Raw genomic sequence first — 18,747 nt, forward strand, 5'->3', positions numbered from 1 at the left:
GTCTAACATTGCCAAAAGCAACCATCCACATCCTAAACAGGCTTGTAACCAATTTTCTGGTGAATGGACAATGAGCATTTTGTTTTGCACCCTCGCCATTCTTCTCTCTACTGACCCGGTACAGCATACCCAGCACAGAAAAAAATTCAGTCTTTCCCAAAACAGCTGGGTGGTTTGAATAAAAGCTCAGAGACTGCCTAGTGAAGCAGTGAAGGTTAAATAACCATTCGACAAGCATAACAGATGCACGGAGGACCACAAATGCTCAGAAGATGGAATTTGCAGTATCTATCCATCCATTTATGCATACAGTTCATATGCAGAATATAATGCGAGCACTGATGCGTTCATTTCACTATATAAACACATGCATGCTTTAGCACACACCTTCTATTTGTATTCACATGACACTATACACAGTATACTCTATGTACCTACACATACATGAATGCAGAAATGTATAATGATATGCACTCACACATAAAAGCTTACTGTTGCAAAATTGTGTAATGGCCTTCATCCATAGATGCAAGCAACAAGGTTAACAATGACAACACTGAAACAGAGGCGTTGGTGTTGTACTGTACACACTGTACTTTATTGTTCATCCCCTCTTTGCTGTGACACTGATAGATAAGGCCTGACTGCTGACTAAGGCAAGGACAGAAAAGTACACAGGAACAGACATGGCATATTGAAAGAGAACACTTTGGCTGCATCTCAATAAACTAAACCCACTTCCTTTGCTTGTCATCGCTCTGATTACCAGCCTCTAAGCACAGTCAGATTCAATTCAGATTCTAAGGGAATGAGATGCAGCCATTTAAAAGAATATTGACATTTGTGATCACATCATGAAAACTTCTATACCTCAAGATAGAGGAGCAGACCTGCATGTCTACCAGGAACTCTCTGTACAGCACTGGCCTCTTTTTTCTTGTTATTGTCAATGAAACGCTTGTACTTGTGTATTCTCAACAGCACCTGAGATATTTTTAGCATTTAGAGCTTCAAGCCATAGAAGAAACATTTTGACTTTTAGCAAAACAGTCTTGATTCAAACTAGTTTTGAATAAGTGCTTAGCAACTGCAAGAGAATAGATCAGCACCGTCTTCAGTTATCTGGAACAAAAAGTCTCAGATTTAAAAAGGTGCCCTGTGGAGTGTTACTCACCAAAACACATCAAGGTTTAACAAATGTGTTGAATGCATTTCCTTCTTAATGAAACATTTGCAAAGCTCTTTTTTTTTTTAATATTTCAAATCCTGTATTGTTTACATCCATTTTTGCTAGCAAGCAGTCCTCTTTTTCCCTTTCTTTGTGGGCGCATTGCAACACTTCTTTACGTGTTACCACCGCCAACTGTCTATCAGCAGACTAGCGTGAAAAAAGCAACAGAACTGTGTATAACCTCGCCCGGGTGCTGGTGGACCATACAATCAAAATGGTGACCCACACATATAAACATCACTCCATGGCGCCAGAAGTGGTCAAAAACTCCACTGTGCATATAACTGTACATTACCACGCATACAGTATGGATATTTGTGCAGACCCACCAGTGGTCCCAGAGACAAACTGACCCCAACCTTCGCTGCAAAAGAGATGTCTATGAAAAGGCTACTTGTTATAATAGAGAGACTACGTGACAGTGTTGTTCGTCAGCGGTACAGGATATAGTAAGGTGCTGTGGGCTGATTTTTCAAATGCATACAAGGCAGTGCTACACTTAAAATATCACCAATTCTACAGTTTTACTGTATCACAGCAGAGAATAGTCTTTAATAAAAAGAATGACAGAAATCCATGTTTAAGTTACATTCTTGATATGATGCAACAGCAGTGCCATTTGTCAGACCTAGAAAAAAAAGAATGTCAACGTGTGAAATAAGTTCTTTAAAAAGTTATGTTTTTTTTTTTTTGTTTTGCTTATTTTCTTTCCCATGCTTATATTTTACATGTTGACCAGAGACAGAATCTCTGTGTAAAAGATCTCAGAGCCAAAAACCTTTATTTGACGGCATCCCAGTAAGAATTTCCTAACAACACTATGCAGTGTTTACCAGTAGTTGGATACTTGTGAGGGTCACTTTAATGTAAGAATAACAACTTAATTAAAACTCACAAGCCTTGTTTGTTCACCTTCCCTCATAGACGGTGAACAGTGTTTACCATTTTGCGAGCCGACCCTTTGATTGAAGTGTTTGGAAACTCTTCCAACACAATCACTCCTCGTTTGAACATAGTCTCTGACTACTCCTGGGTAATCCATACATATGCATGAGCTTCTGTTTTACACACACTTGATGCTCAGCAGTCCTTTACTTGCACTCTAACAAGCAGCTTTTCTTCAAGTGTTTAGTCATCGTTAAAACATTCATTTGCAACATAACGCTGCATTAAATCCTGCTAAGACACATTAGTTAATTAAACAATCTTTAAACATTGGGTTTTTTCAGTATAGCCAGCTGACCTTTGATGAAGACCCTTATTTATGTGATATAGTGGAGGGTAAACCTACCGAAACACAGCTTACCCATCTATTTTAATGGTAAAATTGTGTTTCCCTTCCATTCTGCTCAAAAATATTTGAAAAATAAATGTATCATACACATCACAGCAGGTATTTGAAACTGATCTAATACGTAGATACGAAAGATATTTTTGAGAGGAAACAGCAAGAATTTATGCTTATTTATAAAGAGATTGTGAATCATCGCCATCTAAAATGTAATGGCACCATAATGCTGACACATTAGCTGAAAAACTACTTTAATCTACCCCCTCTTCACCTCTCTACACACCCTTCCCTCCCTACCCAGAGCAGGAAAGCAGCTACAAAACACTGTAGGCACTGTGACCGTGATACACTTTCACTAAAAACTGAGCAGAGTAAGAAAAAAAAAAAATTGTGTTTGAGATTAGAGAGAGAGAGCAGTCCAGGCTAGTTCATGTGCAGTTTACAGAGAGTCTTTTGGTCTCTCAGTGAGGTAAGAGGTGCTGTTTGATTGGGTCCATCGATAGGCAGCCTCAGGGCAGTCATTTATCCTTTACTCAGCCAGGCAATGCACAGAAACATTTACATATCTCCTAGAGAGGCCTGCAATGTGAACACAGCCATCTCCTCTCCTCGACTGAGGCTTTTTATCTGTAAGGCTTTGAAGGTCCGTTAGATGCCTTTAATGTCCTCACACACGTGTGCCATAGTCCAGGGTGGACACGGGAACATCGACGTCCTCAGCCTCTACAGTGAGAGATTATTAGTTCAAAGGCTCCGAGGTTAAAGGTCGCCACTCTGGGGTTCAGGTCTGACTTCCTGGTTGCGGCTGCGGCCCAGTCTGGGGAAGCGGGATGAAGTTTTGGACCGGGGCGTCTTGGCTCCACCATCGTTGGCCTGGGGTGTGTCTCTGGATGAGAGGAAACAGCAGGAAGATGAAGAAAACAGCCATGGACTTTAAATGAAAATCTAATGAGGTTTATTACCAAGTTTATTATCCAGACAAACCACTGATGCTACATCTGGAGACTTAAATGCATCATTTCCCCTTATGCCAGAGGACTTTTTCTTGGAAAACCCGACATAAGTCAAAACAGCCAGTGGAGAAGCTTTTATGAACCAATAATTTCTGATCTTATGATGATGTTTAGACTTCTCATTACTTCTCATTACTCAGGAGAAAATAATCTTGTCCACTTGATGACATCATTGCCCTAGTTGCCCTGATGACCGTCTTCACAACACGTGAACCCCTAATCCCTGAGTCTTATCTGATAACGATGAGGATGAATGAGAGGCACTTGTCAATGGAAGGAAATTAAAAGCAGGGAGACTGAATGCCCGGAGTTGAATGCTTTCTAGTTGCATTCCTCTGAAGCATTTCATCCCCAAGACAGTGACCTCTCACCTGCTGCTTGTGATGAAGCAGTGATTCTGTAATATGAGCGGTGAGTTCAAGTGCTGCTTTGACAAAGGTGTTTTTAAATAAATATTCCAAACAGTGAAGAGGCAGAGGGTATTTCCTTTTTGATGTCCAACTGGCCTCTTTAATGACACACCCAAGCTGCTATAGAGCTGTAATTAAGGTTATCTGGGACATCTGGGTGGTCGTGTGTTAGGAGTTTGATTCCCACTCGGACAACACGTGCCAAAAATAAATGCACTCATGGTGAGGTGCTTTGGCTAAAAGCAAGCCATATGCTTGTATGTGAGGCAGAAGGGGCTAAAAAAGCAGCACAGTAAGAGAGCAGGGAGGCGCTGTCATGTTAAAGTAGGCTGAGCCATGGAAGAGACAGTTACAGCACGGCCCTAAGCACAAGTTAAGATTCAAACTTTAGTATGAAAAATGTATGGCTGCAAAGTGTCTCTGTCATAACCATCAAGATCAAACGGCTTAGGGGGACAGTGTGACCTGCCAATCTGAGAACAGTTTGAACTTAGTTAATATGGTGAACATTATTTCTTTTCCTCTGGCACAAAATGTACATTTAGCAGTGGCTTAAGTGCCACGTATTCCCGTATCTCCACCGCACCAGGCAAGCTCAATCAAGTACAGTCACACAATTTGAATTTGACCAAGGTTGGCCAAACAGTGATGCGATGGGGAGTTTTATCAGCAAAAATCATACCGAATTGGGGGCAGCATGCAGAGTTGAAACTGCAAACCATCTCATTTATTCATATCAAACTGGGTAAAGTAGCTAAATGTGCTAAATTAATTAGGCTTATAGATTTTTTTACTCTGGCTCTCAGTATGTGCTTGTCCCCCATTTGGACATGATATTGACTTGTGCAGGATAATAACTTTCCCAGGCACTGTTGGAATATTAATCATTTGACTGAAAAATAGCATAATTAGAGTAAACTGGTACACAAACACAGGAATGCATCAAATTAATTGTCTAGCAGTAAAAGGTGGGGTGCAGTAAATAGTACTGTCTGAATAATAAACTATTCCCTCTACATTTCCTTTCTCACACACACACACACACACACACACACACACACACACACACACACAAACAGTATGCCTCTCAAGTAAAACCAACATGCATGTGAACAGGCAGACACAGACACTGAAGTCAAACTGCCACAAACTACTCTTGACAGTGAGACAAAGGTCTGCAACACTTTTCTGAGGCAGCAGGTCAATAAGGCAAGAACCCAGGCTGAGTGTGTGTACTTTGTGTTCTGGGTAAACTGGAAAAGTGTTGAGGTCGAGCTGCATACTAAGTGGTGACAAATCTAGGGAGAGGTGTGAGCACGTTGCTGTTCCAGACAGGTGAGGAATACTGTAGCATGTGAGTCCAAAGAAGTGAAGAAGAGTGTGGAGAGGCACAAAGAGATCTGTACACATCAGTGTGTTGGCCATCAAGCACAAATACTGCTGTGGCTGCAGGCCTGTTACTGAAATATAAATTCCACATTAGTGTTAAATAAAAAGGTAGGTTAATGATGACCTACTGTTGGTCGTCATCATTAAAACAAGGAAGAGTCTACAGCCTTGCTAGCAGCTCTGGGATTTACGCACAGTAGTGCTATGAGCTAAATGCTAACAGCAGCATGCTAACATTCTCACAATGACTAGGCTAACATGATGATGATAGCAGGTATACTGTTTACAATGTTCGCTATCTTAATTTAGCGTGTTAGCATGCTAACATTTGCTAATGAGCATTAAACGCAAGTACAGCTGAGACCAATCTCGGAACACACTGGCTATCGTCTGATGACGGTTTAGCCTCTGAGGGCAACGGCCAATGTTTTGGGGCTTCCGTTGTAGCCGTGTTATCCGGATATCCAGGCCAAGAATTCCTCTTCTGTGTGCCGGTCATTGTTTACAGTCCAACAATCTCAGAACCCATCAGCAATCGTCTCATGATGATTTGAATGCAGATACATTTTTTAAAAAGCTCATCTCTAGGGTTCCGAGATTCAGAATCAGAATCAAAAATACTTTATTGATCCCCGAAGGGAAACTCTTTGTTACAGAAGCTCGTAGCATTGATAAAAAGCTAAATCATCATCAGGCGATAGCCTATGGGTTCAGAGACTGCATTTCAGCCAATGTGTTCTCCACATGGACTGTTTACCTGCATGCAACCAAAGCCTACTCAAACATGATTGGTCAATACTACTTACTACTATACAAATGGGCTACAAATGAGTACCAAATTTCATGGCAATCCATGCAATAGTTCTGAGACATTTCACTCAAAACCACAAATGTGAACTTCATGGTGGTGCTTGAGGAGTATTCAGTCATTAGGATTCATCCTTTGGGCACCATGAACATCTGTACCAAATTTCATAGCAATCCATCCGATAGTTATTGAGATATTTCAGTGTGGACCAAAGTGGTGGACCGTGCAACTGACATTGCCATCCCTAGAGCCATACTTCTAGCATGGCTAATAACAATTACCAAAATACTCAAAAACAATAGTTTTAGACTCAAGGTCCACTTACTAGTTTTTTGCACAGCTGTCAACTGTATTCTTGCTCTTGTTGGATTAAAAGTTAAGAATCAAAGTTCATTCTTGACATTCATTCATTCTTCGATTCTAAACTGTTCAGCCGGCATAGGGAGAAGTCCTAAAAGTGCTGAGCTCACATGTCAACAGATCCACCTCTATGACAACTGAGAAAAACTAGATCTATATACTACAGCAGGTATTATTATTTATCCAGGGAGCAGTTATTTGATCCTCTGAAAACACAAGATGTCATCCACTCTTACCTTCATATCTAGTCTGTAAAAGATCAGTGTGATCAAATAGCAATGTTTGGTGTCAGTGCCTTTGTCAAACTACTGCTAAGTTCAATCAAACAGTGGGAACCCTTCCAAGTAAGTTTTCTGCCAATTCACATCAATCTGAGTGGCTAATTATGACAAAATTCAACCAGACAATTGGCATGGAATGTAGTTTTTGAATGACTCAACTTCAAGCTGATTTTTAAAGGAAAGTAGTAACTTTTTTGAGGGGCTTTGTAACTGGAATAGTGTCACTGAAACACTGACAGTTAGTACACTCTATTTTCATGAGGCGTTTAGGTCAGTGCAGCGTCATTAAGGAATTCTGAGACCGATTTGGCCTTTGAGCACCAAGTGCCTCAGCAGGAGATCTGGAGTGCTGAACCCCAATCTGTCTTCCCCTCTGTTCTCTCTTTATCTTTTCCTCTTTCCTCTGTCTCCTCCTCAGATCTGACCAGCTTTCTTCCCCCCCCATCTTTCTCACTAAACTGTTTCCTGTCATTTTCCCTCTCCACTGGCTTCAGATTCTTTCAATGCACCAGAACATCTTTCATCTCATATTTGAGTCTCTCCACCCTTATTTGGGCTTTGCCATTTCATCACAAATCTTCCAGCAACAAAATATGGGGACATCATAGAGGTCCAGAGGATAACTAGCTGTACACAGATGATGTAGTATTGCTAGTTTGTGAAAGTAGATCTGATGTTCTCTCCATTAATATTCATTTATACAATGGAAATGGGCTGTGGAAATTAAATTTATGCTGAATTTACCATGTTAGCCGTTGTTAGCTAAAGTTAATTCACCGCCCCCCAATGTTTTTTTTGTTTTTTTTTAAACCAGGCCTATATTAGTAACAGGCCTTTATTTGGCTGGCTATTATTTGTGACTTAATGAATTTACAGTATTCAATGTTTTCTTAATTTGGATCAGTCACCGTTGTTAAATATGGTTTCCATTTAGAGCCAAACAGTATTCTCGCTTACCTCTGCATCCTCTGCATGTTCCTTCCCTCCCCCCTCATCAAGTTAATGACCAGACTAACTGGGCTTTCATCCCATTACTGAAGATGTTAGACCAGCACAGGTTTGATCATGCCAACTGAACACGCAGTTAAAGAGTCCAGATTAGACAGTAACATCATAACAACACTGGCAGGCCTCAGAGCAGCATTGGCAAAAAAACTGGAGCATACTGTATGCTTTTACACACACATGAGCCAGGTATACTATGGTATGCTGATCGGTGTTGATCCAATGTCGGCTGCAATTCCATTGAGTCATGGTAGTGAGAATTCCAGTGTCAGCATGGATCACAGCAGGGCTGAGACAGACCTGCATATGCAAGTAAAAGTCCTTTACTATCAACTCTCTTGTCTGCTGTCACCATAAAGTTTCATCAAACGCAGACATGTTTGCAGACTCTGTGCAACATGTTACATGATGTTGTTGTGCAAACATGTTAACATGATGTTCTGATTCACTTTCTCTGCAGTTGCTGTGGTTGTTTCTCTGTTGCATCATCTCAACTTTAATGCTGACCTTTTCCGAGGTGACTTTTTGGTCACACAGCCAAAGAGTTTTGACCCTTAACATCAGCTTTTCACACCACCATGTACAACAGAATTTGGCCAGTGTCGCCTGATGTTTTGTTGTTTACTAAATGGTTAACCTGTGTGTTCCTGGGCTAAAATTCATTAGTAATTTGTACATACACAGGCATTAACAATCATAAACACATGTAGTAACTGTGTAAGAATAGATGTATATATGGATTAAAACATATTAAACTCTGAATAACAATATTTCAGTGTAGGAAGAACAGAAAAAAAGTAATGTCATGAAGTCTCAAGCAGACTTTGCTGGCTTGACACTGTAATATTCCATGCCATTCACAGACATGCAATAGAAATGTTTCTATTTCAGCTTGGAGATATGAGAAAGACAGAGAGGATTATTAAGCCTCTCAGGGCAGACTAAATAATGAGCAGTCTGTGCTTTGGAGGTTTACACTATGTTATACTCTTATTTGAAGACTTACTTCTCAATTTGAATTTCTCTCTACTTATGTACAATAAGGAATATTGATTTTTTTTTTAATGATTGTACTGATGCTACTTGCTTGGTGTGGCGCCCCTTGAAAAAATTAAATTTCTCATTTAATTAATTAAGTAATTCCCAGCAAAGCACACCCTGCTTCAACTTGAATTCTAATCAGCCAGACTAATTGAAAACACCTGTGTGGGTGTGCAGGCCTTTAAAGTTCTGCAGTCGACAACTGGCCACACATTTAGTATATTCCTGGTATAATTCCTTGGTCAAATTCAGCAGTTTCTAAAGTTCCCCGATAGTCCATGACTTCCCACAAGAATTTATCTAAATCCTTCCTTGTATGGAATACACCTCTGTTAAATCCAATTATCATAGCAAACGCAGAGCCATAATTAAAGCCAAGATGGTCCACACCAAGAAAAAGAAAGATACATTTTTGCCATTTAGTAGTGGTTTCATGTTCACACTGGCTTGTTACAAAGGAACAAAGAGGTGTAAACATAAAATCATATGGACTGACAGGTGACTCATTCATTGGACAGTTCTGGTGATGTCATCCTGCACCATCAAACATGGACCCACAGGGAAAATCAAATTCCGGTGACCGACAGCCAGTGGTGGAGCGTGAGTACATTTACTCAGCTACTGTACTTTTGAGGTACTTGTACTTTACTTGAGTATTTCTATTATATGCTACTCAATACTTCTACTCCACTATATTTGGTTACTTTGCAGATTTGAATTATTAACACAAAATATAATCAACTAATAAATTATGAAGTTAATTATGAAGAATATTAGGCTACCCAGCAGTATATAAAAGTAGTTGAAATTAGCCCCACCTTTACCAGCTACAAAAATGAAAGTAATGGTTTCACATGAATGCATCCATAGTTATAATCCCATAATATAACATATATGATTCTGAAATGGGACATACTGCCATACTACTGCTGTAGTTTAAGGTTGAGCTGATTTTAACAACTTTATATACTGTTGGGTAGTTTAATCTACAGCAATGCATCATATTCTGTAAGATCATCATGTTTGTAGTTCACTCTCCTGTGAAAACCACAATTCGCTAAAAGGTCAACTTTTCATGAGCCCTGTTTTCAGCTTTGTGACAATTCCTTTTCTAGCTAATCCAAGGGGGATTAAAATAGACTAAAGTGCGACTGAAATCTGAAAATAATAAAAAAAAAAAAAGTTTATAAGTCAACTAAGTCTAAAAATAATAAGCCACAATTGTCAAAATTAGCCCCCACACGGGAATCGAACCTTTATCTTCTGGATGAAAGCCCTGCATTTAATGTCCACTGGGTGGCGGCGCAGGATGACTGGATAGGTGGTGTACAGTTTGGGTGGGGTTCTGAATGAAATGGCTCTCCATACATATACATACCACCGTAACAGACTCTGATTTGGAACCAGATTGAGACCCAGTTATTCAAGCAGTCTTGTTCCAGTTGCTCGGTTGTTTGACAGCTTTCGCGCCAACCTAAACTCACAGCACCAAACGAGCAAACTAATCAGAGTTTGTTTTGACCAAATGAAACATGTTGGGTGTGAAAGCACCCTACCAACCCATGGACACTGCGATGAATGGGCTGAAAGCAACACATAGACTGAACCTATGTTCACCAGGATAGTCAAATTTTTCTACAAATAAAAACTTTTACCATGAGATTTATTTGAAAAATGCTATAATCACATACAAATTCTACACATAGTGGCTTTAAACAAGGCCACAAAGTCCACAAGGCCACATATTTGACATCTGTGTCAACTATGTTGTTGTTGTTGCTGTTGTTGCCTTAGCCTGATGACTCAGATGTCTCCAGAGAGGAAATGACATTCCAGTCAGACGGTGTGACAGGTCACGCTAGCTGACTGATCGCAGTAAGTGGAAACTGATGTGAATATTCACAGGAAACGCTGAAGTTTATTTACAAGGGATTTGGCATTTTCAGTTATATTAATCCTCCCTGTTTGTATCCTGCAACAACCTCTACCACAACAGCTGTGGCGGCTAATTCTTTCTGAAAATCTTGTAGATTAAATTGGTATAAACTATTGCCAAAACTAACTTCCTTTTTAGATGTCGTGTGAGCATACAATATGATTTCTGCAATGTTAAAAGGTAAATAAGGTGGATTCCATAATATTTGAGTTTGCGGCAGACAAAACACAACTAAAAACCTCCATCTAATGCTGTGAATATATAAAGAAAGTTAAAAAGATATTTACATTCCCCTTTATCACATTCCTTGATTGCTCCGTTTGGATTCCTCCACTCAAATTTCTGTAAAACTGCAGCAATCTTTCACAGACAGGAGCCCTGCACCTGCACACATGTGCTGGCATCCTTCTCCTGAATCTCTCTCACCCACGCACACTACTACACATGCACACATAAAAGCTTAAATGCTGTATCGAACATGCCTGTATGTGTCCACTTACAGACAGAAAGGCAGCAGAGACAGCAGGGTCTCTTTGGTGGGGCGGGCTGTGAACTCCGGCAGTGTCTGGATCAGTTTGTTCATCACCATGCGAAGGTAGCCCTGCAGCTGCTTCCTCCTCTCCTCCACAAACTTGGCATCCTGCAGACAGAGAGAGAGAGAGAGAGACAAACCGAGCGGGAAAGGAGAGAGAACGAGTTATTATAGATAAAATGGTGCTTGGAAAAGCTCATGTTAAAGCTGCAACATGCAACTTTTTTATCACATTAAAATAATACATTAATAGGATATATTAATATATTAGGATATAATTAATATTTTTATATGAACGATGGATTACATGACTACGTGTAATGTGTAATGTGAAAGGGGTCGCTCATAGTGAGCAATGAACCAACAAAGCATTATTACCCAATTCTGAAGTTCCCCTCAGCTTTATAGCATCTATAAACTAATGTTTGTTTTTCCGGTCCACAACTTTACCGCTTTGGCTCACTCTCACCGCTCCCATCAGATGTTTTCAGATGCAACAGGCAAGTGTTTCCAGCAAAAAAGCTCTAAAAACCGACTATACATTACTATCCCAGCACAAAACGGCAGAAAGCCACAGTTAGTGACCAGCTGTTTAACATAATGGAGCTTTTAGCAGCTAAAGAGCCAGATATTTCCCTCAGGAGTTGGTGGAGAGAGAGTGAATATTGTGAATTAATGCTAATGTTGCTTTGTATCTGCTGGATGTGTAAGTTGGCAATTGTTTGTTAAAAAGTTTGCCATAGCAACTTAAATGGTGATAATATGTCAGTGTTGCGTTCCCGGCATGTTTCCACTGCCCCCAAGTGGCCAACAGAATCTGTTATTGCAGATTTAAAGGATAATTCCGATTTATTACAGCTTGGGTCTAATTTTCGTAGCTTAGGCCGTTGTTTCTATCTCTTCTTCTAACATCGTAACAATGTAATTGCTGAGATCTGGGAACATGGCAACAGTGCTAGGGGAAAGTGCAACGGGACAAGAAACAGCCTCCCCTCAGCCTCGGGCCAAATGGTGTTTCAAGTTAGATAGCTCATCAAAATGACTGGCAAGTATCGAGGTGTGAGCTGCCCAGCGCAGAGGGAGGAAGGTGGGTCTCACAAAACACATGCTGCCTTGAGGCAAAAAGTTACATATTGTGACTTAAAGACCTTTGACTCTGGAATGATTATGTCTTGTTGCTGTGCCAGGATCAGATCTTGCACAGGTGTCTCCTGTGATTTGTCCCTCTGAGCTTTCCTTCTGTCAGTACAAATACTGTATGTTTACAGGTAAAACCAGCAACACTTTGAATTGTCTATAATGCTGCCAATGACCAGGCCTCCAAATTCTATATCTTCCATGACAAGCGATGCTCCACACTTGATAAAAAAACATGCACTGTCGAAGATTAACACACCTCAATATTTGTGTTCATTTAGCCATTTGGTTGCTGATGTTGAAGAAAAATCAGGCACAGTCATTTGAGCATTCAGACTTCCCTCACTGAGCAACTCTGGAGGCAGAGGCACAGAGCCACATGGCCAGTGCTAGCATGGCTAATCGGTGTCCAGCAAGGCTCAGAACAAAGCCTGGGCAATGTTCCGTTTTCCTCTCTGGTGCTTGGGACTGGAACAAACAGCCATTGTAGGAGGCCAACACTTTCCTGTTTTTGAAACTACTGCTTCTCTTTTGATCTAAAATCCCACCACCCAAGTGTATTTAATTGTCTTGTTTTAAAATACTGATTTGTTTTTTCTGTACAAGAAGAATGACCTGTTTGTGGTACCAGGGCTCAATTGGAAACCAAGGAAAAAAATACACCATGTAGTAAACATTATGTTAAAAACCAATTCACAATTAAAGCACTGATAAAACAAGGCTGATGTAGGTTCAAATTAATTAATCAACGAAGCAATGAAATGATGCTGGTTTATAAATTGTTAACATCTGAGGCCCATGGGGACTCCTCACATTTGTTTTCAACAAGCTACCTGCTATTTTCCCTGGAGCAGTGACATTTACAGTACACTTGCACAACCAGAAATGCTTTAGATAAAAATATGATGAAATTCAAAACTGCAGCAAGGCAGACAATGCAATCGATAACAGCTATAAAAGAGATAAATAAAACAGCTACATACATAATAATAAAAAAAAATACATAAACCAGTAGTTGCTGGGAAGTGGGATTTGTGGGACGTAGTGTCTGGTACATTACATTTAGAGCCAATTAGTTTTGCATTTATCAAAAAAAATAAATAAATCAGAGAATTTATTAGTGTTTATTTTAACTATGACAATCCAGAAGAAAATCTGATATTCAAATAGCAATTTGCTACTCAAATAGTCAGTAATTTAACCCTTTCATGTTTATTTACATAATCTGGTGCACGATCAGCAGCTTGTTAAAGTTTTCTACATATTTTCCAATTTCCATTAAAAGAAGATATTTTGAGCTGTCACTCACACTACTACTGTAAACTAAGGTGATCAGCATTTTCTTGCAGCAGGAAAGTTGAGAAATTTGAGATGCATAGACAGATAAACTCTAGGTGAAAATCAATTAAAAACAATCTTTTAAGACAATATTTATTGGTGAAAATAAAAACCAAAAATGATAAACCTTAAGTACATGCTATATTATGGGGGAAAAAATCTGACACTTAATTCTGTTTGATTTCCTTCTGAGCGTTTAGACCTATAGCCAGTAGGAAGGTTCTTCCTTGTAAACGAGAACAAGAACTGCATATAATGAATTTCCTGCAGACGTGATCTGCCTTACACATGTCCACTGTCCCATTGTAACGTCCACAATACTATATGTGGCATTGCGGACTGGTGCAAACATAAGTTTTACTAAAACTGTGTTACTGAAACATGTTGCATATGAATGCACAAATGGGAAAAGACCACAGAGGGTGTAATGCGTGAAGGATTTCACACTGTTCCCCCAGCTCTACACAGATCTGTATAGCCACCGTAACCAACTAGTGGTAGCCATTAGTGCATCAACAAAAAAATGATCCTTCACTGGCTTCCCATCAGCGAATAGGGCCAAAAGCCGGAGATAACGCTTTCTGAGATGAAACCCACGTCTCTGGCTCTTCTGTTCCACCCAAGTGTCCTGTAGGGCTTCATTTTTAGGTACAAAAATAAATGTATAATTGTGATATGATATCATACAGAAGAATTATGACTCAATGTATCCTTTTACAAGAATAAAAATCCACAACTCTCTCAGAGTTGTAAGCAGACTACTGCGTCACTTCAAGTTTTGCCAGCAGTGCCATCACTGTCACACGTAAACTTTACCAAATATAAGTGCATGCAACCTTATTCATCAATACTTATACAAATGTTGTACCCTCGTGGTGAGTAAGTAACTGTGTGTGGATCACTGTGCATCCAAATAAAGCTGTGTATAACAATAGGTGTTAAATGTGGTGAGAAGAATTTTGATATCTCCACAAATGCATATTCAATTTACACAGGCACATACGCTGCCTTTGGCTAGATATTTATGGTACAGCTTATTCACATTTTGCCACTGTGAATATAAAAAGTTGGTAGATGATATGCAGTACACTAGCCAGAGAGAACTTGGGGGAGTAGATAAGAGGTTCGCTGTTGCTCGTTCACTGTAAGTATGTAAGTTTAGGAGAGTAGGAGTGGATAACTAAACTCTGCTGCATGCAGGGTAAAATAGACGCGGTAGGACCGGGTAAATCTGATGTGTCAGATTAGGCTGTGCATGCCAGCGTGGGTTTCATGCTATGTCAACACAATAAGGGACACCCTGACTGCTTTCATGGATGTCAGAGCAGTAATAACACTAATGGACATCATGACAGATTCATCCTCTTGTGGAGACAGAGAGGAGGCTGAAGAGGCCAGGTGCTGTCTCTTGTTTGCAGAGAGGAACGAGAGGGCAGAGCAGAAACTACTGTGGCATACAGATACAAGTACAAGGCTGATTTTGTCCTCTTACATCTGTCTGCTTACATCCCGCTATATCAACACTGCTCTTTCCTAGTCCCCTCCTTCCTGTACCGGCAAATGAGCAAGGCCTTTGGAAGATAAGACATTTCTATATGCATGCTTATCGGCAGCATATGTTTTCCTTGTGCTCATGTGCACGAAATGTACCTCGATATGGGATCATGAAATGCTCATGTAATGGCAGAAAGAGAAACTGGATGTATATGCTCAAGCACACACACATATAGTATAAACATACACCACTTCTAAATGTCACTTCTCAGAGACCAGATAAGCAGGAGAGAGGAGCTGTCAATGGAAGAGAAGCGTAAAGCAGTCACACATGCATCGGGGTCTCCACAACTGCTCAGTGAATTTGCTGCCAGCTTTACGCCATTCAATTCTGAGGGAGGAAAAAAACTCAATAGCACGTCTGAAGAACTAAATGTTGCCTGGCAACAAAAAACACTTTCAGAAGTAAAAAGTAACTACACCCTATGGTATCAACCGCTTTTTTCTTCTCCCAACAGAAAATCATTGCTTTTGACCAAGACTTCAATACTGCTTGAAATTCTGGAATTACTGTGTTTACAGTGTTGTAGCTTTTTGGCTTTACAGAGAGATACAGGAAGGATGTAGGAATGCCATGTAATGGAAGTCCCAGGCCAAACTTGCTGGTTGCATAATAAGCTGTTGTCTTGGCAATTCAGACACTTATAACGAGCAGCCTGCGAGCAAACATTGTGATTTTTTCTATGTAAATCTGGCCCTTGGAGTGTGATGGGTATTTTCTAAGTTTTATATCTTCACATATGCAGTCAAAATAAAAAAAAAAACAGATTCTCCCAGGCCACCACTTTAAACAAGAACATCAACCCGCGCTGATTTGAACCTGCAGTACACTTAAATTAAATGAGAGCGGACAGCATTGATACACGCTGGCAACAAAACAAGGTCAATACTTTCCACCAAGTCAGCCCACACTGGACCACAGCGAGGCTAACAAACTGGCTGTTCTGTGCTGCGTTTAAACACACACCAAACCGCGGGTCCAGGCCATGCATAAAACATCACAGGTAGTTCAGAGATGCTCATACAAGACTTCCACAATGTCCTCCTTGTCATAATTAAAAGCACAAAACATGTATATTGTATAATATGTGAACATAACATACTAAGACTGGTTAATAATTCACTTTGTAGTTCCTGATTATTTAATCAGGGCAGCCTTGCCTCTCTCTTTGTCTGCGCAGATGGGCCGAATGCCGAGGGCAAATGGTAGTTGTGTCCGTGCCATTTTTTCTGGTGTGATCACCTTTCAGGACTCTTATATAATGTTACTGTAAAACAATCATCAAAAGCCATAAAGTCCCATTGCCATTGTTTTAAATTCCATTACAACAAATATCTGGTATCCAAGGAAGCATCAATTAATGATTTTAATTGTTGTTTTTATTTCGTCTCTGCTCCCCTGTGTAAATGCCATCCTGTTTAAGTAAGTGTTTCTGTGTAGACTTGAATATTATATTATTGTTATTGAGTGAAGCATATGATTGGCTGAGGGTGTTGATAACTGGTGCATGCTTTCCTTCAATAAAATGGACGAGGTGATCCAAAGATTTCTTCAGCAATAGCACACAGTATTACAACAAGTTATGTGACATGATAAATAATCTATTATTTATTCACTGATCTACTGTATATCATTTTTTTGAATAGCATAAAGGGAACTACAAAACAAAATCTCATTATACAACCCTGTGTTGTAAATTAGTGAGTTTAGAGAATAGGACTGTTCGCGCCTATTCATTTTGAAAGAGCAACGGCCAATGATGTAACTTCAACACTCACTCAATCAGTAAGTCAGGGACAGACTTTCATGTTTATAGGGCTGGCCCCAAAAAGCTGTTTACCTTGATGACATGTCGGATGACTGTAGCTTTTCAGCTAACAGCTCACTGTGGCTGTTTCTGTTTATATTGCTCCTCCCTGTAATATTTAAAAAACTGATCCAATGACCAATTAGCACCAAATATGTCCATAGCACCGCCAATGGTGCGGCTAAAAGCGATCAGTACAGAAAGGTAGATAGGAATGAAACTCAGCTCTAAATCACAGAGACTTAGTTGGAAATTGAACACAGACAAAACAAAGCTCTCTCTCTGGTCACAGACACAGATATGTCACAGGTCAGCCCTGCTGCTATCAAGCAAGACCACAACGATTGGAGCTAAGCGTCTTGGGGGGCTGCATTTGCAAGCAGATAATGTGCAAAAATTGCTGACAAATCTTATTAGTCTGTCGCAGTGTGGTCACGACCGTGGAAAAAACAGCATTCACCTTAGAATTCTTTCACATTTTGTCTCCCTTTTAATTTGTAGCTCCTGAGAATAGAAAACCACAATGTCTCCATTTGGGGCCTTGAAAGAAAAAACAGAGAGATAAAAGCCACACCAAAAATGAAGCGATTTTATCAAAGCCTAAGGCGGTGAGTGTCTTGAAAGAGCAGGACGTGATACAAGTGGGCAAATGAGAAAAATTGATATTGAGGGCGGAGAACAAAAAAGAATGGCAAACGCCTATGGACATAAGCCATAAAATCTTGATGAGGTGCGGCCAGTGAGAAAACCTGACAGCTGGACTCTGGGGTCTGACAACAACGTGGCTTTGATGTAATCACTTTACCCCCTCCCTGTGTCAGCGTTAGCATCAGGAGGGATTTGACAGGGGCGACTTGGGAACATTTAGCCTGTATGCCTGGCCAGGCCCCTGACAAATCAGCTGGTTAAGAGCTGTCATGGGCAGTGTGTGTGCAACTGTGTCTGCGTGTAACATCATCTGTATTGTTAGGTTACGCAGCTGGACAGTCTCGCCTAAAGCGCTTGGAGACACAGAGAGGGAGAGTCTCATTAGCTCATTAACAGGACTGAGAGACACAAATGCACAAATGAGTTATGGTGACGAGGCCTCACAGGGCCACAGCTACCACTGTCAGGGGTCAACTCTGCCACTGGCTGTTGTGACATGAGCCACATATTTATTTTCTTATAAATGCAATGAAGCCAAATGATGATTCCCTCAACAGTATTTACATGATTGCTACTTATAGTGTGATAGCTTAAGGTGTCCTGCACCACAGTCAGCAATGTTAACGAAGCGTTCTGTTACATTCACGCATGATCTGTAATCTCTCAAAGACACCTAAAAGTCACAAGGGTGAGTGCACGGAAAGAATCAAACTATTCAAAAAATCTGAAGGAATGTTTGCATAGCAGAATGAAATGTCAACACATACATTATGCCATTTGGCTCCATGTTTTAGTCCTGCATCTATCCTGCATTAATCCTGAAGATAAATTAATGTAATGTCTCTCAACTGTTCACTACACAATTTCACACTTCACTTACCATAATTCAACCTGGAGTTGTACATATTAAAAACTTCCCCGAAATGCAATCAGTTTTCAAATGATTCACTTTTCGCATTATTTTG

General features: G+C 40.2%; 1 protein-coding gene across 1 annotated transcript in view; it reads right to left on the reverse strand.

Annotated features, from left to right (window-relative positions):
- Window positions 1-570: 570 nt before the first annotated feature.
- The window catches only part of snx29 (sorting nexin 29), a 128,990-nt gene continuing 110,813 nt past the window's right edge, over window positions 571-18,747 (reverse strand). Inside the window, exons 20-21 of the mRNA XM_044178470.1 lie at window positions 11,266-11,405; window positions 571-3,408 (exon numbers count right to left, since the gene is read on the reverse strand). Coding sequence (XP_044034405.1) covers window positions 3,282-3,408; window positions 11,266-11,405 — 267 coding nt within the window. The 3' untranslated portion in view covers window positions 571-3,281. The remainder of the gene's footprint in view (window positions 3,409-11,265; window positions 11,406-18,747) is intronic.

The sequence above is a fragment of the Siniperca chuatsi genome, linkage group LG20 (assembly GCF_020085105.1).
Source record: "Siniperca chuatsi isolate FFG_IHB_CAS linkage group LG20, ASM2008510v1, whole genome shotgun sequence".
In the NCBI taxonomy this organism is placed as follows: Eukaryota; Metazoa; Chordata; class Actinopteri; order Centrarchiformes; family Sinipercidae; genus Siniperca; species Siniperca chuatsi.